General features: G+C 38.8%; 1 protein-coding gene across 10 annotated transcripts in view; it reads left to right on the forward strand.

The window, feature by feature from the left end:
* trioa (trio Rho guanine nucleotide exchange factor a) overlaps window positions 1-24,117 on the forward strand; it is an 86,271-nt gene that overhangs the window by 29,987 nt on the left and 32,167 nt on the right. For 9 of the 10 annotated variants that reach the window (XM_057355432.1, XM_057355424.1, XM_057355430.1 and 6 more), the window contains 8 exons: window positions 7,546-7,620; window positions 10,504-10,618; window positions 13,299-13,491; window positions 17,323-17,865; window positions 19,896-20,018; window positions 21,210-21,401; window positions 23,143-23,274; window positions 23,516-23,746. In XM_057355432.1, coding sequence (XP_057211415.1) covers window positions 7,546-7,620; window positions 10,504-10,618; window positions 13,299-13,491; window positions 17,323-17,865; window positions 19,896-20,018; window positions 21,210-21,401; window positions 23,143-23,274; window positions 23,516-23,746 — 1,604 coding nt within the window. Of the gene's footprint in view, window positions 1-7,545; window positions 7,621-10,503; window positions 10,619-12,820; window positions 13,053-13,298; window positions 13,492-17,322; window positions 17,866-19,895; window positions 20,019-21,209; window positions 21,402-23,142; window positions 23,275-23,515; window positions 23,747-24,117 lie in introns of those variants that run through there. The other variant, XM_057355431.1, reaches the window with a different exon arrangement.

The raw sequence follows: 24,117 nt of genomic DNA on the forward strand, positions 1-24,117 counted from the left end.
TGGATAATTTGGCACATAATGAATATCATGTTTAATTTCTTACATTATCTTGCAAACGCCGTGGAATGCAGATGTAAGATTGAGTTCAGTGTTATAAAAAATAACACCTGATTTGTCATTCCTGTCTGTAGCACGTAATGGGTTGTGTACTTCGGTTTAGGACAGACTTCACTAATAAACCACTGTATGTCCAAATCCTTAAATGCCCTCCTGACTTCCTGCTGTAGGCTACAATAAAAAGAACAGAGAGCTCAGACGTCATGTGTTGCAATGAAATAAAGAGTGAAAAGGTGTGAGACATGCAGACAGTCCGTGAGAAATGAGAGAAAGAGGAGAAAAAAGAAAGGACAGACTGATGTGGAGAGGAGAGAGGACAGGAATAGGCGCTCTGTGTCTTCAGGGTGCAACTCCCCTCTGTTTCTCTCTGCTGTGATGGAGACACTGGACCTCCATGGGGGTTGTGCTAAATTTAGCCTAGAGCAGGCGCAGACAACACAGGGGCCAGGATGACATCAAATATAATGCTAAAATCTATATGAAAACACCCTCTCATACGTCAGCAGAGCTAACAGGTCTGTGCTTTAAATAGACAAACAGGAGTGCACAACAAAAAGGTGGGCTATAGGGCCCTGGGCCAGAGTAACATTATCTTGTTGACTAAAAGACAGGTTTTGCGAAAATTGTGAGAATGACCTCAAGTATGTGTAAGAAAAACCTACTTTAATCTAAGAAAAAAAAAGCTACATATTAAAAGACTAATGGCACACATTTCAATACAAAAAAGTAAATATATGTATCTTAGATCTGTTTATTTAATCTAAGTGTTAAAAATAAAAAATATAATTTCAAGTTTAGTTCAAAATATAGATGCAGTCATAATTACGATTACAATAACCTGTCATAGTGTATTGATAGAAAAAGAAAATGGTTATTTTACTTTGTGCTATGGGAAGTAAAATCTGAACAACTGGTCCAACTGGGCAGGCAAAAATAGTTGAACGTCTTATTGTTGAGCCCTGAACAGAGTCAAAAACGTGTACACAAGACGATATGAACTCCCCACGGGGGTAATTTAAAGAGTCACGACACAGGAATCCTCCTCTTTAGGGAGGATGATGGGAATGGAGAGGAACATCCAAATTTAACAGTTTATAGTTGTGTTTATGTGCCAAAGAGAAAGATGCTGATGTTTCTTTGTCTATTCTGGCGCTCTTTTTATATTTGAGGGGGTTTTAGGTTATATGCGGTTGGGAACTGCACACGTATGTGTCTCAGTCAATATCATGAACTTTAAGCGTGTCTTGCTTTCCACATACTGCGACGTGGCATTTTCCCTCTTACCAGTCAGTCTTTGCTTTCCAGTGGAGAACAGAGGTTGGAAAAGCTTCCTACCCGTGATCACGTTACAGTAAGAAAAACGGGCTTTGTGTTCATGCTAACAGACTCTCCCTTTACCCTTCACGAACGCCGTTGATTGTAATGGAGAGAGGTCAGCTAATGTGCGGACATCTAAGTGCACTTGAGTCTTGTGCACTTCATGTTGCCCTGTTGTTCACTTGCTTTAGGATGTAAACAGTGTCAGCACAGGCGTGATGATTCCTGTGAGGTCTTAGATTTATCATTAGGATATAAGTCTGTAGCCTTAAATTGTTGAGCAAGATTTCTCTGAGGGCGTGATGTATAACATAGCGTGATGTATCCAAAATGCATTGCGCCTAGTTAAGACAATAAAAAAATCTCATGTTACCTTTAAAGAGAAAGATTTATGGCTTCACATTTTATCGTCTAGTCAGAACGCGGTGTAAAGCTCCACCGTGGTCACACTCCATATCCAGTCAGTCTGCCCTGATCATCTGTCTCCGAAACCCCTCGCATATCTCAGCCTTCAACCAGTGGCCTTCTGGTTAAAATCTAACCCGGTTCTGCAGCTGTTCCGCAGGGTGACGGGTCAGGTCACATGGGTCGTCTCCTTGAGATCTCAATTCTCTAGAGCACCTCTGGATAGTAGGCTAATTGCTAAGATTCAGACACAGGCTACACCCCAATAAAAAGCCAGGTCAACAGCGCTGAAGTGATCTGACCTGACTTATGTGAGGTTGAAGGGTACAGGTCTGGAAATGCAAAGTCTATATCTGTTGTGTGGTGCTAGCGGGGCTAAATATGTGCTAAGGCAGAGATCATATTCGTATGGTTTTAGCACAGTTAGCATAAATGCTACAGGCAAGTAGTAACAAAAATGTTTAAATATATATGTTATATATGTTTTATATACTTATTTTAACAGAAGAACTAATGGATGATCAAGTATATTTCATTATTTTACCACGAGGTAAAATTATGCAACAGCCTTCATACAATTCAATGTATTTACACAGTTAAAAGATAAAAAAACTATTGCTTTGTTTTATCATCTTTTTCACACTGTAGCTGATATGCAGATGATTTTAAATTGATCAAAAAACTGTGCTGATAAATATTGCTGGTCAATTCTCTAGAAATAAGCATATGGTGCATTTTCCGCAGCTAGCAAGCGTTAGTCAATACCAGCCACAGCAGTGATGAAGATTCATTTGTCACCTGTTCATTCTGCTGGACCGGGGCCTGCTTCGGAAATAAAGGAATGAATGGACTCATTAGTCTTGTGAGGCTGCTGTGAGGACTGTAGGTTCATTAATGCGTGTAATAATGTGGTCAGCGGTATGAGGGATTTGATTACTGGTTGCTACACACAGGCACACACTCATTGAACCCTTGACCTCTGACCTCACGTGCGCTTCAGTCCGGCTGACGGTGTGGTATAACTGGGGGAAGGGAAGTGTAAGAGCAATTGTAAATGCTGCCAAATTTTTATTTATCGTTTACTATATTTTTGTTTAGTTTAAGGTTGAATAGTTATCATTTAGATTTTTTCAGGTTTAAATCTCTCTCTCTCTCTCTCTCTCTCTCTCCATTAATTCAGTGCTGATCAGTCTGGCTGCTCTGCTGCCATCTATCTGCGAAAGAAGTAGTGCTCTGTTGCACCAATCACTTTATAGGGAGTGTTCACCCAAACCTGCTAATTCTTTCATCATTTACTCACCCTCTTGTCATTTCGAACATTTTTTCTTCTGCAGAACACAAAAGAAGATATTTTGAAGAATATCACATTCACAAAAAAACAATGCCAGTCAATGGGCACCGCAATTTTGTTCCTGTTACCAACATTCTTCAAAATATCTTCTTTTGTGTTCTGCTGAAGAAAGAACATCATACAGGTTTGAAATGACAAGAGGGTGAGTAAATGATCACAGAATTTTCATTTTTGGGTGAACTATCCCTTCAATATTAGTCTGGTTAGGCTTAGAGGAGCCTACCGATGTGTAGATGCATCAAATTCTTCCTCCTTTCAGTTGTTCAGATTTGATAAATTGACTGTAACTTCTAACCTTTTCAACTTCCTGTCACCACAGAACGATATCCGTAAACCCTATTTTTCCTCAAAGCAAAAAACAATCATTCAATATTCCTTTCCTCCAGATTCTTTTTTCCCACAGACTGTGAATTCCCAACCACATTCTGAACTCCTCCAGCTCAGGGACTAGAATGACAGATTTTTCCAAATTGTAATGTCTCTATTTGTGAAGTGGTTTGTTGTGTTACTGTGGTTTGGTGGTTGAAATGATGGATTTTAAAAGTTTGAAAAGTATCCTGTTACCCTGCATGCAAGGCTTTATGGACAGCAGCACGGCTTTGAAATGAGATTCATTTTGGTGGGAGATAATGCTGCAAGCGGTCATTTCGGGTGAGAGAAGCTTCTGATGAGAGATGGGGGTCATTACGTTGTCTTCTGACTTTGGTGACAAAATGAGTGGATGAGCAAATAAGCAAAACGTTCATGTGATAAAATTACATGATTAGCCTTGAAGACAGCCCAATTTGCACCCAGAAAGATTAGCTTGTGTGAATTGTGTGTGTGTGGTTGTATGAGGCATTTTTAAAACTCTATTTTGGGAATAAAGCTAAATCAGAAGTTCCTTTGGGAGATTCGTGGATGCCCTTAATATTAATAATTATTTATTTTAAAATGCAAAATTCATTGAGGGTTTTGTCTAGCAGTGAATTAATTATGCAACACATATTTTTTAAATATTGATGACATGTCATGCTTATTACTTCATTAATTAATTACAGTATATATTTAAAAAAGGTTTGTGTGTTTGCCTCTGTTTCTATGAACTGTGTCATCACAACGGGATAGTTCACCCAAAAATGAAACTTCTGTTATCATTCACTCACCCTCAAGTTGTTCCAAAACTGTATAAAATTCTTTGTTCTGTTGAACCCAAAAGAAGATATTTTGAAGAATGTGGGAAACTAAACCGTTCTGGGGCACTATTGACTACCATAGTATTTTTTTCTGTACTAGGGAAGTCAATGGTGCCCCAGAACTATTTGGTTACGAACATTCTTCCAAATATCTTTCCGAGTGTTTAGCAAAACAACAAAATTTACAAAGGTTTGGAACAACTATAACAATAACTATTGGTATCCACAGAACTGGACGACAAAGCGTTACGTTTACTCTAAGATTGGGCTCTGCATTTTCACATGTTAAAAATGCCCTTTCAATTGAATGAATTAATTTAACCTCTAAACTTTTACGCATTATAGTTATTTTTATTGTCCTTGTTGTGGATGGGCGATTACTCTTCTCTTGAGCTGCAGTGTAGCATACTCAAACACCATTACATCATACAGCTCTAAGAGTAGGAACCTCATTTGCCTTCCTATACTACTGCACTGCTTGCCTTGACGGGAGAATGCGGTCTTTCTTCTTTACAAAAGTACTCAACCTGATCTTCTCATGCCGTTCAGCAGGGTTGAGAGAAAACTTCACTGAAATTGAGTGATTCTGACCAGTAGCAGCACTGGCCAGATTTTATATGTACCCATTACCCGCAATGCCGTTCGCTTTATCAGTTTAAGTGCAATAAAATCATCATATTAGTAGCCTCTATGGCTTGTGTGCTATATTCAAAGATGTGTGACATCTTTCAGTGGGGAAAGAGGCTGAAATGCAAGTCGTTCACTTAAAATATTGCTTTGACAGGCATGATCACCATTAACTTTCATTATATGGATGGAGTACCTTTGACTTTCCGCTGTAAATAACTCCGTTGTGTTGTACAGATGAATAAAAGTATTTTGACAGCTGTTCCTTGAAAGTAAATAGTCAAAATGTCCCATGCTTCCATTAGATCACTTGACACAGTAGTAGTGATGGGAAAAACAAGCTTTATATTGAGATGTATGGAAAAAGAGAGCAAGGGAATTGAAGTGGAAGAAGAGGTGTCCGTTTGAACAGCGAGAGGCGCTGAGACACCACAAGGAGGACTTCACAGGGAAATATATAAATGACATCATCTTTCTCTCAGCTGTGTGTGTAGGAGGGATTGGGCTCCATCTCCAACTGTATTTCATGCTCAATTAGCAGCACTGGGATAGAGGGATGGTAGGAGTGAAATTAGATGGCATGTCTGAACTTAGCCATCCATGTCCATAATGCCTCAGTAGTGAAAGTCGTAGCTCTGTGCCATACTAGAGTCATCCAGCCCTTACCGTCACTGAAACTGATGCTAGAAACCTTGAGTTGTGTTGTATATAGACTTTATTACACGGCTCATTTGAATGCTTGATTCTGATTGGCCAGTCGCGACATTCCAAGGGTTGTTATTTTCAACCACTCAAAACTAATAACACCCTGTAACCCGGATGCTGCAAATCATTTTGAGAGGGGCAGTTTAATATTACACAAAAATTAAATATAAATATGTCTTTTAATAACATATGACATTATATTTACAAATGATTAAACCAATTTGCCTGTTTGTGATGTTTGAACGTCGTTTCTTACTTTAAAACCGAAACTAAACGGCTTTTCCTCGCGGAAGGTCTGCATTCGGTAAAAATGAGCTAATAAAATATTTCAAATTCACAGTCCAGTTTTTTTCGCATGTGGCAAGTTGCCGTGTTATAAGCGGGATAATGTACAAGCCGCTTCGCGTCGGGTCCTGATCACACTGTCGGGGCTTATTTCTGTGATAACTGCCGGCTGCCTGTACATTATCCCTTACATATAAATCTTTGTAGTTGTGCGTCTAGGTGATCTGACAGATGCACGGTCTGCTGGTTATGACAAACCAGTGCATAACCTCATCAAACCCGTGAATCATAAAAACAAACGCTTGAACAGAAGTGGCGGTTCTTCCAGGTTGCTGCTGATCTCATGCAAAACGCTTGAAAGAGGTCCAACCCTAGAGGCGATATGTGCACACGCCAACAACAAGAAACTGAGTTGTGGATATACAGGCTTTACTTTTGTCAGCAATATCACAGAAATATAAACGCGAAGAAGACGTCAGTTAATAGAAAAAGGTTCTATCATGAATATTGTGTTGTTGCAAACTGCCATTTTGACTTTGTGAAATAAAAATAATTTTGTTTATAGCAGATACGCAGCATTTTCAATTACATAGCACTGTTCATTAATTTTCATTCAAACATCGGATTTCACATTTTGCTAGATTATGTTACATGCAAGAAAGAATGGTTTGAAATGACATGGTTAATTTGTTTATTAGAGTTATTTGTGTTTTCCCCACTTTCATAGTTTAAGTATCAAAGATAAAGGAATTGAAATGAGAGATGCACCGATATATCGGCCAATAATCAGTATTGTTTTCAGCGAATTTTCACACTATCGAATGTGTATGCTCTGTGTATAGAAAATGTTAAGAAACATAACCAGTTCGATGTTCAGTATTAGTGTCGTCATATGCATAATTACATTCAGAAAGTTAAGAAATGTTCATTTCATCTTCAGAATCAGCATCGGCAGATATCACTCTAAATAATCTGCTATCGATATGGGTGGAGACTAGACATGTGCCCGGTTAACCGCGGTTACCACCGAATCCTGCTGAAACCGAACTGGCTGCGATAATGCAAGGTATCGTTTATTTTATTGATGCGTAGCTTGTCCGTGAAGCACGGCTCTGGGATCAGTAGGAAATGCTGCTCGATCTAAAAGCAGTGCGAGTTTGAGTCGTTTATAACGTGCATTTGAAAAAGCAACACCCGTCAAACATGATCATTATAAATATACTTTATTATCATGAAAATACCTGAGGAGGCTTGAGGGTCGGTGATAAAAACATGTCCTTAGGCATTTCCTACTACTACTACTACTACGTGTGTTATGGTCTTCTTCTGCAGTGCGTATTTGGAGTTTCTGCACGAGAGCGCCCTCTGGCTTTCGGATGCAGCAGCATTTTACCGTACTTCACTCACAAGTTGTGCATAAATCACGTGATATATATTTTCGGTTAACCGGGCATACTGTATGTCTAGTGGAGACACTTAGTATCGGTGCATCTCTAGAAAGAATTAAACTCACTTTGTCCACATGTGCACTACAGCTCAATCTGTTTATATGCTACCTGCTACTCTTCTGTGATGTTCTTGCATGGCTTTTAACTTTTATTCCCCTCTTGTTTTGTTTTTCAGGATTTCGCCGAAATGAAGAGATGAAAGCGATGGAAGTTTTGCCCATTCTAAAGGAAAAAGTGGCCTTCTTATCAGGTGTGTTGTCAGGGCTGCCATGGGCTTGCTGGGTGCCATATTTTATCATAGGCCACTTGAGACGCTCTTGAAAAACACACTTTGAAAGATGTGCATGTCTGCCCTTTTACAAACATTAAAAGACATGAACATAAATCAGCAAAGGTACGGCAAGAGGCTCATTACCTGCATTTTGAAATTCATTGTGCCCTTGTGTACTGTTGTCAAGCACATGAGTGAGAATTAATGGGATGATTAAATGGCTGTTCAGGACTGCAGCATAATAAATAGCAAGAATGAGCATCCTTTAGTACTTGCAATAGAGAACAGCAGGTAGAGGAGCATGAATCTCTGTTTATTCAGAAAATGCTGAATGCATACACAGAAATACGTCTTTCCAGTCAATTTACATTTTAAAATCAACAATGTGCCCCTAAAATAGCTTTTTACTGATTGTTTTTGTAACCTCCCATTAGATTTAAGTTAGTGCGTCATCCTTGCAGGCCTCTAAAAGCCAAAAAGCTTTGCTTTTTCACTCCTGCTCAAGGACCACCAGACTTTCTCTGAAATTAATCCGAAAGACAGACTGCGTCTATATTGGGATGAGTAACCGTCATACCCATGTCCCATGATACAATAACAAGCACATTTAATAGGTGTGCATATGCGATTAAAATGTTGAAACAAACCTGTGAAACATGGAGTGTTCCTGCTCAGCGATTCTGCATGACTGTGTCATTTTGTTTATATACTGCATTTCTCTTTAAAGCCAGAGGAAAAGATGGATTATCCCATTACATACACACTCCATTAGTGAGATTCAGCACATTCGCTGGAGAAAATCCTCATGGATATTCCAGCCGTGGGCTGGGTTTGTTGTGCTTAAGACGAGCTATTTTGCACAGCCTGTAGAAACTGTAGAAAAGTAAGAAGAGGAAGCTCATTGGCAAGAAACCCATTGATTTGTTGTTTCTTTTAGGGGGATCAGTTTGGTTGAGGGCTATATCCTATATCATTGATTTGGTTGTGATTAGAAGCAGTCTTGACCAGTTCATTTGTGTATTAGTGAATGCACAGTTTGAATCTGGCTTGCGACGGTTATTGTGTTATTCTATCCCCCATCTATTCCTTCCTTTTTCAACTGCTTCTATATACAGAAATGACACGCACACAGGGATATATATTTCTCAAGGTAAAGTGAGTCCGCTCATCTGAATGAAGAATTATGTTGTATATTACTGCAGTCTTCAGCTCTTAATATAAGTGAAGTTGAAACATTTTTCTCAGCACTCATAAACTGAGCATTTTCCCAGGCATACAGTAAAAAGCTTATTTGTCTCACCACTTGAAAAGTGACAGGAGCTGAGTCATACTGATTTATTACAAGGGCTGGTTTTGAAAGCAAATAATACGTAATATGAGTCTCTATTACCTCACAGTTACTCACAAAGAGCATCTACGCTGCGATTCAATATGCTTTAGTGTATGGCTAAACTAAACTTTCATTGGACATTTCTTTGAGTGAGGTTCACAGTATTCTAGTGATGATTGACAGCATTCTGTCAAGTGTTCCTAAAATAGCATAACAAGTTGGGCATGGTGCTTGGAGTACCAGCATCATGGGTTCGAGTATATGGATTAATATATCTGTTTTGAAAGGTATATCTCAAATGTACTATAAGTTTCTTTGGATAAAAGCGTCTTCCAAGAATATAAATGTACACATTGTGTGACTGTTGTCTAATGTGTAATATCTTCAGTGTTTGTTTCCTAATGGGTGTTTGTGACTCAATATAGACTTTAGACTACAGACTTTAGTCTTGTAGATGCAAGGGTGGCATGATATAGCGAATTACAGTTATAGGCGGAATAGATGATTTGGTAAGATGTTAATTGCAGCCTGCTAGCAATGAAATCATGATCCCACCCTCCATGCGAATCGCCGTCCAAAGCCACGCCTCCTCCAAAACACATGAACGCGCACAAACCAGAAGCTCTTGGATCAATTCCAATGAAATCATGTCTCATTCACCAGTGAGAACATGTGACAGTACAAAGTAAATAATGTTCCTTCAATAGCGAAAACCGCTAACGTAAACAACAGTTTTAAAACGGGATTAGATGCAGCATAGTTCCCGTTTGACGCTGGGTAATGATGTAATACATAAAGGTCCACAAACTACATAAGCAAAATAATCAAAACATGTACCTACCTGTCCAGAAGTTACCCTGGCATCATCTTTCATCAAACATTTGACTGCCGTAGTTGCTCCCAGAGTGGAAAAGCAACACCGATTAGAATCATATCCGTCAACACTCCCGTTTTGACCAGGATTTTCCCATTTTTCACACCCATCTCCTGTGGAAACCTCCGGAACAAAATCGCGAACAAACCCCGGCGAACCGACCGTCAGGGACCGGAATGCATTCGCGAATGGAATTCTGCTTTCACCTCTTTGCTTATTAGACATTTTTAGTCGTCGCAGTTTTTAACATCGGACCGAGGGCAATGATTGGGCAAACGTTTTTTGGTCCTACGCCTTTCACAGACGATATATAATTATAAAAAAAACCAATGTATCACTTTATTTATTGATTGCTATCAGGATGTTGAGAGACTTCCAACCAGCATGACAAAAATACGTTTCTGGACAGGATTGCCTACTCGGCTTTTAATATACATTTACAGTCATTTTATCCAAAGCAACTTGCAGCACATTCAAGATATGCATTTTATTCGATTTCTGAACGTTTTGGGCCTTTCTCCACCAGGTTTTATGGTGATAACTACATTAGGTTTGTGGAGAATAGTTTAGACATTTTGTCTATTGGCGTGTTTGTAAGATGAGCAAACATATGAGTGTATGTCATATAATAATGTATCTTTTTCTGTTCTTTCTCCAGGGGGCAGGGACAAGCGCGGTGGTCCGGTTTTAACTTTCCCATCACGAACCAACCACGACCGAATACGGCACGAGGATCTGCGCAGACTCATCGCCTACCTCGCCGGCATCCCTAGGTGCTTGCTTGCTTACCATTTAACCTGATCAAGCCCCACCCACCAGTCCCCACCCCTTTCACTCACCCTCTACTGAACACATTACAAGTATTTGATGTTTTTGTTTTTTCAAAGTTGCATAGATTACAGGTTTTCAAATTCTGCGCTTTCTGTTTTCATGAGGTGCCACCTGGGTTTCATGCATGCTTGGCTGATTTTCTTTGACTTGGGTCCAACAATCCTTTTTTAATTAAAAGTTTAGTTTTGTAAAGAAAAGCAAATATAGGCAGGATTTATATGTGCCTTAAAGCAAATTTCAATAGATACTTAACTACAGATTTGAGTTTTTGTGTTATTATCTTATATAACACCAAAGCATCTTTTCACAGTTTATGCAGGAAACGGTTCTCCTCATTGATCTATAATTAACCTGCAAACTACTGATACTGGTCTTTACCTTTAAGTTTTGTTGTACTTTGTTGTACTTGTCGAGCGGTCGTGCTCTCTAAACACATTTGTTTGCGCTGTGTTCGGGGTCCATTAGCTGGAGTATGAGGACGGTAGCTCCGGTACAGTGCAGCTGCAGAAAACACACTGTGATGTTTATAGTGTTCTTATCCTTTAGTTCTTCAGAAAAGACTGTAGGACAGAGAACAGCACAGCTGGCTGCTTTAAAACCATATTACAATAGAGTGAGTAGGGTTGGGAATTGAGACGAAACTGATGATTATAATTGTTGTAGAATGTCTGCAATGGATGAAACGCCACCATTTAAAAGACTTGAGTTTATTTCTGCAATGCTGTGGTACTGCACTGTTTCACAGCAGGATATTAAACAGTTTCCACATTTTTCAGTTTTCAGATGGGTGCTTTAAAATTGTGCAAAGACGGTAATTAGATAACATCCTTTGGGTGCACTTTATTTCACAGTATGTGCATTTACAGTGCACTTACAGAGAATTCTTGTTAACTACAAGCTGCCGAGTGGCACGACTTCTTTAAACGGACTTTGTTATTAGGCACCCTTTGTGTTTGTCACTTGGTTTTGCAAATATCTAACCAATAAATTTATTAAATGTGCTTGTCAACTTTGACAACACAGTAGTTAATAATTTAAAAAGTACAGTATGTTTCCATTTCCTGAAAAACAGTGAATTTGGATATCTGAGGTTTCGGAAGGACAGGGACGGATATGCAACTGGTACCATGTAGCTTTTCATTTATTGATTGCTTTAAAACAGATATGAAAATGCTTACAAAAATATATATTCTTCTCATTATAGGTACACTTGTTCGCCAAGAACAAGGGTTGGATTATAGTATTCTGAACTTTGATTCATTGGGAGAGTTATGCTTCTGTAATTTCAGAGAAATGATATTATCTAGAATTATTCACAGAATTTTGTATTGCCCACGGTAACAATATTGTGTAAATCAATTATCAGGATAAACTGTTTTATTTTATACCGGCAGACGTCTAGTAGTTACACTGTTTGAAGGCACGCACATAGTATGTACACATAGAACAGGACTGTAAACAAAGTGCTAGCCATCTTTTTATTGTATTAGACTTTTTTTCTTTTTAATGAATCCGGACCTGGAAGCTCGGAACATAAAAAAATTTGAGACAAGTTGTGACAATAATTCTGTTAAATTCCATACAATTCCCATCTATTTTTTCCACAGATTATTCATTTAGCAGATGCTTTTATCCATACGAAACATCCCAAGCAATTTATCATAGTACGAATTCAACAACTGCACTATGCCATTTTTAATACTACATGTTTCCTGTCCAGTCACACTGCATTGAATTCTCTCGCACCGGCTTTTTCATTTTATTTGAGGACGAGGAAGAGAAGCAGAAATTTAAATATGAGCGAAACAAGAAACGAGGTTGGTGGGAAGGCAGCGTGGGCATGATCAAGCCTCTGCCAAGAGCTCTTCCTCTTCCTCATCATCATCCTCACCCTCACTCACAACTCTGTCCCCTGCACCCACACTGAGAGAGAGAACAAGATCAATCCTCTATAGACACATCCTCCAAAAAAGAAAACAAACTCAAAGATGGTAGAGATATGCATTTTGATCAAGAAAGAGAGAGAGAGAGAGGGCATGCATCTTTAGAGATGGTGAGCAGGCAAGTGTGCAGAAAAGTGGGAGGGCGAGCGAGCAAGAGAGGGTGGGAGAGAGAGAGAGAGAGAGAGAGAGAGAGGAGAACAGAACAGAACAGAACAGTGTCGCAGTCAGACAGGCTGTGTGTTCGTCTGCGTGGAGATGCACAGCTCGTCCTTCCAGGCGCGTCGTTCAGTATGCTTTGGTGAAATTGGACAGACAGATGTTTGAATGACAGCAGCTTGAGAGAGATTCAGTCCAAACTGCAGTGATTTTGAAAGTCTTTGAAAGTCTCATCCTCACTTGATGATGCTCTGTGTTTTGCAGCTGTGCTTTGTGGGTAAGCTTTATGTTTTGGCGTTCGTTCTGTCGGCCACGTTTGTCATATTTGCATTGATCTTTTCACCGTAATCATTTTTCCTTCATTGCGTAGATGCAATGAAGGAAACAGTAGTACAGTTGTATTCTTCCAGAGCGGCTGTGTTGGTTTCTAGTGGTGTCGTTCAGCTGGGAGGGATGCACCATAGATTACATAATGCAAAGAAGATTAAAAAGCTCATATTTTGTTCTTTCTCTTGCTCCCCAGCGACGACGTGTGCAAACATGGCTTCACGGTCATCGTGGACATGCGTGGCTCCAAGTGGGATTCCATCAAGCCTCTGCTGAAGATCCTACAGGAATCGTTTCCCTGCTGCATCCACGTCGCCCTCATCATCAAACCAGACAACTTCTGGCAAAAACAGAGGACCAACTTTGGCAGCTCCAAGTTTGAGTTCGAGGTAGGGATATGTTTTGATGTTTTGTTTGCAGGTGGTTGTGTTGAAGTGTGTGTGGCTGTGGGTGGATATTGTCATCGTAAGGGGCTCACCCTCCATCACTGCATCATATTCAGGGCTGGGTGATATTCAGCATGCGTCTTAATATTTATGTTTGCAGAATTTGCAGGAACGGCGTCATTTGGAACCAATAGCAATGTTGACTAGCATATTTAAAATGTTTAATGCAAAATTTTTATTTACTCAATGAAATATTATTTTTAGGCAGAAAGATAATATGCAATATATTACCACGTGTAGTTCGCACCCAAACATTTTTGCTACGTAAATAATGCAATATGCAGAATTTAATAAACATTATTGAATGATGAAATAAACAGTTGGATCTGAATTCTCGATGGCTTTATTAAAACTGATAGTTTGAGTTTATTCACAGAAATGAGACCAACGCGGGCACCTTTTTTTAAGATGCTGTTAAAGGGATAGTTAATCCAAAAAAGAAAATTCTGTCATCATTTATTCACCCTCTTGTCATTTCAAACCTGCTTGACTTTCTTCCTTCTGCAAAACAAAAAGGAAGATATTTTGAAGAATGTTGGTAACCGAACCACGGCGGTACCCATTGACTTGCACTGATTTTGTATCTATACAAAAGAAGTAAATAGGTACCGCCGTTGTTTGGTTACCAACATTCTTCAAAATATCTTCTTTTGTGTTTTGCAGAAGGAAGAAAGTCGTACAGGTTTGAAATGACAAGAGAGTGAGTAAATATTTGTGTGAACTATCACTTTAAAGTATTTTAAGACGTTTTTTTAGGCATTTTAACATACCCAAGTTATGAGACATAAAAATGAAACAATAAAATAATTCCAATGCGTAATTTTATTTGCTCTCAGGATCAATATATTTTAAATATTTGATCTAACCACAATTGCTTGTGGCTGTCCTCATCACCTATGGCTTATCCTTCTTCACTGCATCATATCCAGTACTACTGTACACACTGTACACACTCTTCCGCAGTAATTCATTTTTATATGCCGATTAATTAATTCTATGCAGTTATTAATCTTCCTAAGTGCTGATTTGTTGCCGTTAGAGATGTCACCGCCAAATGAAACGGACAGTGCACTTCTACCAGTGCTACCCAACTTACACATAATGAGTTTTGTTGATAACATTTCAGTTGGTTGTTTCGTAAATGTTTTTTAATCGTATTAATAAATCAGCAGCTGGTTTGTCAGTGACATCAGATCAGTGTTTGTGTGAGTGTATGAAGGCAGCTCTGCTCATGTGGGAGTGGGTGGGTGTGGATGTTCTGTGTGTTGGAAGAAGGGAGGGAGGATTGACTGTGTGGTTGTAAATGTGGATGCAGCAGAAATGCTTTTGCCATACTTTCCCGCATTTCTCTTGGTTATAGATTGCGCTGTCATGCACAAGGTGTTTGTGTAACTTCATTTTCAGTCATAGAGCCGTGAAAGTGCCTCCTGATCAACTGCTGTTGTTTTCTGCGCTAGTTAAATTAAAATTTAAACTACATATCCTGAATGAAATACTGGTCGTTGTTAGCCAGAGGTAATACTTTTTAGCATAGAATAATATAAATGAATAGAAACTTTGTAAACCGAAAAATATAATCTTAAACATGCTGTGTTCATGTCATGTTGACAGAACTGTAAAAAAAACAGATACTCCGTGCTTTTATCTTCTGAAGTAGGATATAGCAACTTGTTTCTATGGCAACGCTATTTAACGCCAAACGTATCCATGTGCGGCTTTGTTGTTGATCACAGCAAAATAATTATTAATTAATTATACAAAAACTATATTCACATGCCATATTGGTCATGAGCCACATGACCAATCATCTTTTTTGCTTGGTTTTTAACTTAACGGGATAGTTGACCCAAAGATGAAAATTCTGTTATAATTTACTCACCCTCTTGTGCTGTCAAACCTGTATGACTTTCTTCTGAGGAACACAAAAGACGATATTTCGAAACATGTTGTTAACTGGCAACCATTTACTTGCATTGGTTTTGTGTCCATACAGTAGAAGCGAATGGGTGCCGGCGCTCTTCGGTTACCAGCTTTCTTCAAAATATCTTTTTGTTTTCTGCAGAAGAAAGAAAGTCATACAGGTTTGAAATGACAATAGGGTGAGTAAATGATGACAGAATTTTTTGGGTGAACTATCACTTCCGAATAAAGCTAAAATGTAAATCACATGAATGATTCTTCTGATGATTAGTCTGAAACTCATAATCACAGGAATTTCGACATGATGTGAATGCACCATTAGTTTTGATTACCAAACATTATGTCTAAGTCATGTTAAATATTTTTTTTAAACACCGAAGGCTGAAATAATATAGTTTTCCCCCAGTGCAGGAATTGAGGATTTCCCTTAAGTTTTTACTTTTGATACAGTACATTGACCAAACACAGGTCATCATCAGCCCATTTAGCCCCGTTTTACAGCTTTGCTCACAATATATGTGGTATTCTGAGTGATTTTCTGTAGGAGGATCAGCACTCCCTACCATCTGGTGATTCGTGTAAGTCCAAACAAGTGTTCAACTCAACACATGATGAAATGTTTCTGGTGGGCAGGGTCAAAGAATTTGTCATGGGAACGGCTGCAAGCTCTCATCTCGCCCACCGCTTACGACATGCCATATTTCTCATAATCACTGAACAACAAAATATGCGCAGAAGGCAAAAAAAACCAAATGCGCTCCATTACTCTTATTATTTTCGTTGCTGTTAATGGACTAATGGGCAGAATGCTCATCCTGATGTGTGCTTGTGAAAAACCGTAGATGCCTGTGCGCCAGCTGGTCTTGAAATGATGAATAGCGATGGGCTGCGTTTACCTTGACTTTACAAAAGAGATGCACACCTCCGCTCTTTGCTGTTCTCTCATGGCTAAAGCCCACCCGCTCACATTTGTTTTCCCGTCAGTTCATCTGTTGAAAGGATACCTCGCTGTTCTGTTGTGCTCTTGGAAAAAGCTTGTTAACCAAAATGGCCAACATTTAATATGAGCTGTCAAAACTAAATGGATAATGGAGGTGTGAAACGAATTCTTTAAGAAATCTTAAAATAATTAATTAAATTCATACTCCTCCAAATATATGCTTTTGTGTTCCATTAAATAAAGTCAGTGGGGTGAGTAAATGATTACAAATTAAATTTTGGTGTCAATTTGAATGAATGAAAAAATGTTTTTAAGCTTTATGTCTGCCTCAAATATGAATTTATATTAATATTTTATTTAATATTAATTGTATTGAATTAAATTAAAACTACTATACAGTTATTTGCAATTCTTTGCAGAGGTCTAACAAAAATTAAGTTTGGGCCACATAATGTTTGTTTATGTTGTTGCCCCCAAACTGTCTGTACATTAAACGTAAACACATTTTTACAGATTTCTGAAACCTCTGTCCTGATTCAGGTAGTTAAAAGCTGAGTGCTAGTTTGTGTTACTGCCATTATAGCCATGATATCGCCCTTACTGACGCACTTCAGCTTCAAGCTGGGAGTCTGTCTGTCTCTAGTTAGTTTAGCCCCCGGGCGGTCCCTGAGTGACTGTATGAAATTAGATTTATGCCCCCAGTTAAAAATATCTGTCTCGACTTTCTGGTCATTAACATTGCCTGGAACGGGTGCATCAATTCACCAAGGATTCAGGGTAGTAAGAAGTGCGTTCTGGTGCTATGCATATTGATTTTCATATTCCACCCCCCCTCCCCTATTCTCTGTTCTCTGTTATCATCTCCGTTTCCGTTCAATAAATCTTCCTTTTCTATCCATTCATCTGTTCTTCAGACCACCATGGTGTCTCTGGAGGGCTTATCTAAGGTAGTGGACCCATCTCAGTTGACGTCCGATTTCGAGGGCAGCCTGGACTACAACCACGAGGAGTGGATCGAAATCCGCGTGGCCTTCGAGGACTTCACGGGCAACGCCCGGCACCTGCTCACCCGCCTAGAGGAAATGCAAGAAACTGTCACGCGCAAAGACTTCCCGCAGGATTTGGAGGGTGCCCGGCGCATGATAGAGGAACACGCGGCTTTGAAGAAGAAGGTAATGAAAGCCCCGGTGGAAGAGGTGGACAGCGAGGGTCAGAGACTTCTACAGAGGATCCAGAGTAGCGAGAGCTATGCTAACCGAACTGTGCCTGTACCGCCGGGGCAGAGAGATGGCCAGGGACAGCCCAATGCTGACACCCAGGGCCTGGTGCCCCGCATTTCAGGCCTTCTGGAAAAGCTCCACAGCACAAGGCAGAACCTGAACCAGGCCTGGCACGTCCGCAAGCTGCAGTTGGACCAGTGCTTTCAACTCAGACTGTTTGAGCAGGATGCTGAAAAGGTGAGATGGTAAAACAGGAAGTGGCTCATGTTTTAGTAGTTGCATTGTTTGTATAGTTGTCTGTGTGTGGGGTTTGTTTTTTTCAGAAAATAGGAATGGTGATTTGTAATATAAAAAGTAGGGCTGTTAACGCATGCAATTAATTTTTTCAGATTAAAATTAAAATATTTAACGCAATTGACGTAGCATCCGTTTATTTTGTCATCCTTTGTCTAGCATTACTTTATATAATCACACTCTCATTCATGTAAAGGCCTTTAAACCATTTAAGCGCGATTTGAAAGTGTAGATAGACAGCTTCTAGCTGTGGGATGCGGTGCAACGCGACAGTCCAGTCTGGTGTAAACAGTCACAGGCTAAAGGCTGCGTCAGTGAATCTCTGTCAGACAGCACACCAGTGTTAAGTTCTCTTTCGTGCTTGAATGAACAAAAACACACAAGATTATGCCAGAAAGCTGTTTTGTCTAGCATTTTCGTAAGCACAGATTTCAACGTGTTAAATAAAATTATTGAAAAGAGTTGTGAAAATGGGAAAGGGTGTCAGATCTGCGTAGAGACGCATTCTTAAAGTCCCAGTGAAATAAATACAATGCCTAATTTTTCATGAAATATTGCAGCGTTTGTTGTAAATAGTTGATCTGTGTGGGACATTTTCTTTTTAAAATTCATGTGCCCTCATAATCTTTAGTTAAAATCTGAAAATGCACTTCCTTCCTGTAATGTCAATCAATCTTAAATTACTTTTGTTAGACGGCTTGGGTCTTGCATCCATTAACTCCTCCCCTTCAACTGTCAGTCTGCTGCCAGTTCCATTTCAAAATGCAACGGCTGTTTTTATACATCCAATCAAATCGCAGAGAAAGATGAAAGCCACGCCCACTATTCTTCTCATTAGAAATTCCATTTCCAAGTAAAAACTTCCTGTTCACAGGGACTTTAAACCTGCTGCTGTGACTCCTGTCACGAATGTTAATCAAAGAACAAAAGAAAAGAGCAATTCAATGTGTTTTTTATCTGTATTTAATTTAGAATTTAGCATCAAAGAAGTTTGTAAAGTGTTTGAGAACTTTCAATTTCTATCTATTTCCTACCTGTTAGACATGATAGCTCTCAATTATACTGTACTTCAATGTTGAACGGCTATAATAAATGTTAAAATAAAGAAAAATAATCAATTAAATGGAGACATCAGTTGCAGTACTAATATCAGAATGTTGCCTTTAATTCATAAAATGATGATGTTAAAGAAATCTGTTGTTTCTACAATAATTTTGAGATTAAATGTGAAATCATTAGAACGTAAAAGTATATTTAAAAACATTAATGCTATGTGCGATTAATCGTGATTAATCACAGAAAAAATGTGTGATTAATGAGATAAATGTTTTTAATCGGTTGACAGCACTAATAAAAAGTAATGAATAGGAGCACAGAACATTAATTGAAATGTTCCAGGTGCAATACAAGAGATATTGGCATAATGGCTCATTCCTCAGTTTTTCTAATTTCTTAATATATAATTTATATTTTTAATATTATTCAATTGAAAACAACTGCTCATGCAAGTTCTGTCGTGCAAAAATACCAACCTTACTTTTATACTTGCACTGAAAGTATATGGCACCATTCACTTCCATTTTAAATCCTTTACTGCATGAAAAATCCTTTTTTTGTCATAATAACCGCTTGTATTTTCATTCTTTGAATGAAAGCAAACTGTTTTTATCCCATCTAAAGCTGCACTTACATTTAAAGAAGTTTTCACTGATTCATCGAAATGCCTCTCCTTGTGGGTGGAAGATTGCATGTTGCTAGGATACCAGCAGCTATTCTTTGCTCTCGAGAAATGGGTCATTTTTATGATTTCTATTTTTATTTTTATCAGCTGTATGAACACAACGAAGCATGTGCCAAAACGGGCGCTCTATGGGATTCTCTGTATTACAAGTCCACGTGCATGTTTACGTTAAACCCGCCTCCGGTCAAACGTGCATCTGAAGTGCGTGTGATTTCTGTATCTATCTCTGCAGATGTTTGACTGGATCATGCACAACAAAGGGCTGTTTCTGGCAAGCTACACCGAGATCGGCAACAACCACCCGCACGCCATGGAGCTGCAGACCCAACACAACCACTTCGCCATGAACTGCATGGTAAGGAGCTCGAAAACTATTCAACTGAGATCTACATTAGCTCCAGTAAAGCTTCGGGTGCAAAACACATTCACAATAGATGTTCTGGGCCTCATGATCAAACAAACAGTGTTCAGCTTCTACTTATTGACTATAGATAATGTTGACATTCATAAATAATCAAATGAATTCATCTCTTGTTGCATCAGTCCTTACATTCTGGATCCACTAACACTACCTTATTTCATTCTGACATCCTAATGTTTTTCTTGCACATTCGATTTCTTTGCTGCTTAAAGGTAACAGTTTAAATGGGATGATGTAACACCTTTGTCTGTATTCAGTGATGGTGACTCATCATATAATCACAGATCAAGCATAGACGGTGAGCCACCTAAGTGCTTCCTGTTTGGGTGGCTGCCCACCAGCTGTGGGCCCTTTAAAAGCCCCATTACTGCAGTGAGATGTATTGATCACTTCCTGTTGAAAGAGGCAGAAAGAAGATTGAAGAATATTGAGCCTTACCTCAAGTCCTTCCATTGCTACTGTACGTGCTGAATGATAGCGTTCTTTAGCTTTTGTGTTCATTTTATGTGTCGTTATTTGATGTTTTTAAGATCCACATTGCAAATGGTTTTGCTTCCTTATTAGCATTCAAGTCCCCTTGGGTCGCACTATTACAAATGAAGAGCTTTTTAAACTATACGAGAAAACAATCACGATGAAACACACTTGAAATTCATTTCGCATTTTCAACGAGCTCTTTTTGAATTTGGACTTACCTGGAGCTTTCAGATATTGCTCTGAAAGAAAGTAATCATGCTATTGATCTCCGCCCCATGAGAAATGACTAGCATAATAAACAGATAAGAATCTGCTGGCGAGGCATTACTGACAGGAAAACATTGTATGCTGGAAATATGATGTGCCTAGTATAGAATCCGTTGAGAAGCAGCTTGACCCTTGTTTGCTATTTAGTCATACATACCTCACATTTGTGCATCAGAGCGCTAAGTAAAAAATAATGGACGACAAACTGCTAAATTATGGAACGTTTATGCACACCCGGGGTGATAATGCAACTATGACTTTTTCTTTTTATGCATGTAAAAACTTCCTAAAAATTGTTTGTTTTTCAGGTTTTTTGTGTCTAATGCATTTTGTCTAAAACAGAATTTGTGCCACTTTTTATATTCTGTCACGATCCTGCAGAATGTTTACGTAAACATAAACCGCATCATGTCGGTGGGAAACCGGCTGCTGGAGGCGGCCCACTACGCATCCCAGCAGATCAAACAGATCTCAGGTCAGCTGGAACAGGAGTGGAAAGCTTTCGCTGCCGCTCTGGACGAGAGGAGCGCCCTGCTGGAGATGTCCGCGGCTTTCCACCTGAAATGCGACCAGGTCAGAGATAACTGAAGACAGTCATCAGGGACTTGTGTTTATCAATGTGAAATGAGATCAGCTAGACTGCAGGACAAATGAGGTTGTAGAGTTGCTTAAAGGCGGGGTGTCTGATTTCTCTTAGCCGTTGTTGATGTTCAAATCACCAAAACAAACACACCCCTACCCCCATCTTTCGCTTTCGTCAGCGCTCTGCTCGGCTAATGTCCGCCCTGTGCACTGCGCACCTTACTGCTGATTGGCTACATGGTTGTTTTGGTACTCGGCCCGACTCAGTTGTCTAAAGTGTAATTCGGAAATCGGTTACCCCACCTTTAAGGAGCGAGAGATAATAAGAATTGGAGTGCACAGGCGGTTAAAAGCTAATGATAATCAAACTCTGTGCTCATTTTTGAGATGCTCAGAATAACAAATAAAACCTCAGCAGGAAAAATCAACACAAGATAATTTCATTAAGCAGAGTACAGATCGCCACGCGATGAAGGCTAGTGGAGTTTGCACAGATTTATATTCCTGTGAGCATCTCTTTAGATGTCAGATTGTCTTCTGCACTCCTCATGCATGGGATTCTGTTTGAGTTCTGGTCTTAGTCTCTGAGGAACTGGGTGATGGACACGAAAGAACAGTTTATATTTAGAGTCCAGCATTTGAAGCATCCTGGCTTTATTTCTCCTTATTTCATAGTTTCAATTATTGTACTGTACATGAGTTATTTTGATGTTAGAGGTTCATAAAGTAAAAACAGTTCTGACAACAATGCATAACAGTGCTGATAGCTTACATTTAAAACTCGTGTTGTGGTGTAATTTTGATCATTTTAGATGGTAGAATGTATGTGTTGTAGTTTTGGTTTAGGCTTCACAGATTTGGTTCGCCAATGATTTTAACAAAGCTGTTTGCAAATTTGGATATTATCACTTGCTTTTATAAACTATTGTCATGAAAACAGATAACTGGTTTAATCATGTTTTAAATGAGGAAAGTTCTAAAACACATTAGGACTGTTCAACGATTAATCGTGATTAATCGCATCCAGAGTAAAAGTTTGTGTTTACATAATATATGTCTGTGTACTGTGCATATTAATTTTGTGTTTATAAACATACACACTCGCATACATGTATATATTTAAGAAAAATATCAAAAATAAAAATGAAAAAATGTTCATTTGTCATTTAAATTATGAATAAATATTAATATATACATGCACATATTTCATGCACATATGTATGTGTTTATAAATACAAAATAAATATGCACAGGACACAGACATTTATTATGTAAACACAAACTTTTATTCTGGATGCGATTCATCGCGATTAATCGTTGAACAGCCCTAAAACACATGCAATAAGATGTACTGTGCAAGCTAGTGGAATTCTTCAGGTCATTTTCATCAAACATGGATTAGACCCATTTAACAGGCCTACGTTATAAAAAAGGCACAAAGTATATTAGTCAGTTAAATTGCTGAGTATTTTGTTATGTGTGCTTGTTCATGCAATTACCGATATGCCAATGAGTTTAATTTGGTCAAAAATCAGCCGATAAATATCTGTGCATCTCAAGTTTTAGAGTATACTGTTTTGATAAAATGGTCAATAAATCAGATGGCTATGAATAAAACGAATACTTAACATTATGAAAAAAAGTAATAAAATATTAGATGCTTGTTTATATTATTACCTATATAGATAATGTCATAGAAAATTCTACAATAAATGCTTTCGTCTTTCTTCAGTACATGAGTAATGTCGACCCGTGGTGTAAAGCGTGTGGGGAGGGGGATCTGCCCTCCGAGCTGCAGGACCTCGAGGATGCCATCCACCATCACCAAGGCTTGTATGAACACATCACAGCTGCCTACTCTGAGGTACAGTACTGTGTGCGTGTGTAAATCATTAAATTACTAGGCACTCTCAAACCTTTTGAAGTTAATTGATCCTCAAGTAATTTGTACTAGCACATTATACCAATTAGAGGCAGGTCTACAGTGGCAGTTTTTGCTAATTATATTTATTATAAAAATCCCAGCAGATTAAGAGCCAGAGATTTAATTTAACCTAATAATTTTGTGCTAGTCATTGTCTCATTGTGGTCCTGCCCTCCTACAGGTGAGCCAAGATGGAAAAGCCTTATTGGACAAGCTTCAGCGCCCCTTGACCCCCGGCAGCTCTGATTCGTTGACGGCATCTGCAAATTATTCCAAAGCTGTCCACCATGTTCTGGACATCATCCATGAGGTTCTGCATCACCAGAGACAGCTGGAGAACATCTGGCAACACCGTAAGGTCCGGCTGCACCAGCGTCTACAGCTGTGTGTATTTCAACAGGATGTTCAGCAGGTAAACACACACTCATTCACCTGAAAATACATTACTAGATACATGTGGGTAGGAGTGTAATGCTGAGAACCTCATGTGGTATTTCATAATGCCCTTGGGAGAGATTAAAAAGCATTGAGAAGATACAATGGGCTGGAAGGATAAAGGAGAAAAAGCAAAGAATTGTGTGCTTGAATAAATGAAAGGGTTTTAAAGGCAACCAAGTAGTGTTTTCCACTATTAAACACACTTTTATGAGATAAAGAGATAAACGAATAAATGAGATAATAAATAAAACCAATAAATATATATAAATATTTTAATACACAAATATATAAATGTAATAAAAAATACACAAAATTTATATAAGTATACAAATACAAAAATATAAA

The sequence above is a fragment of the Triplophysa rosa genome, linkage group LG16, assembly GCF_024868665.1.
Source record: "Triplophysa rosa linkage group LG16, Trosa_1v2, whole genome shotgun sequence".
Lineage (NCBI taxonomy): Eukaryota > Metazoa > Chordata > Actinopteri > Cypriniformes > Nemacheilidae > Triplophysa > Triplophysa rosa.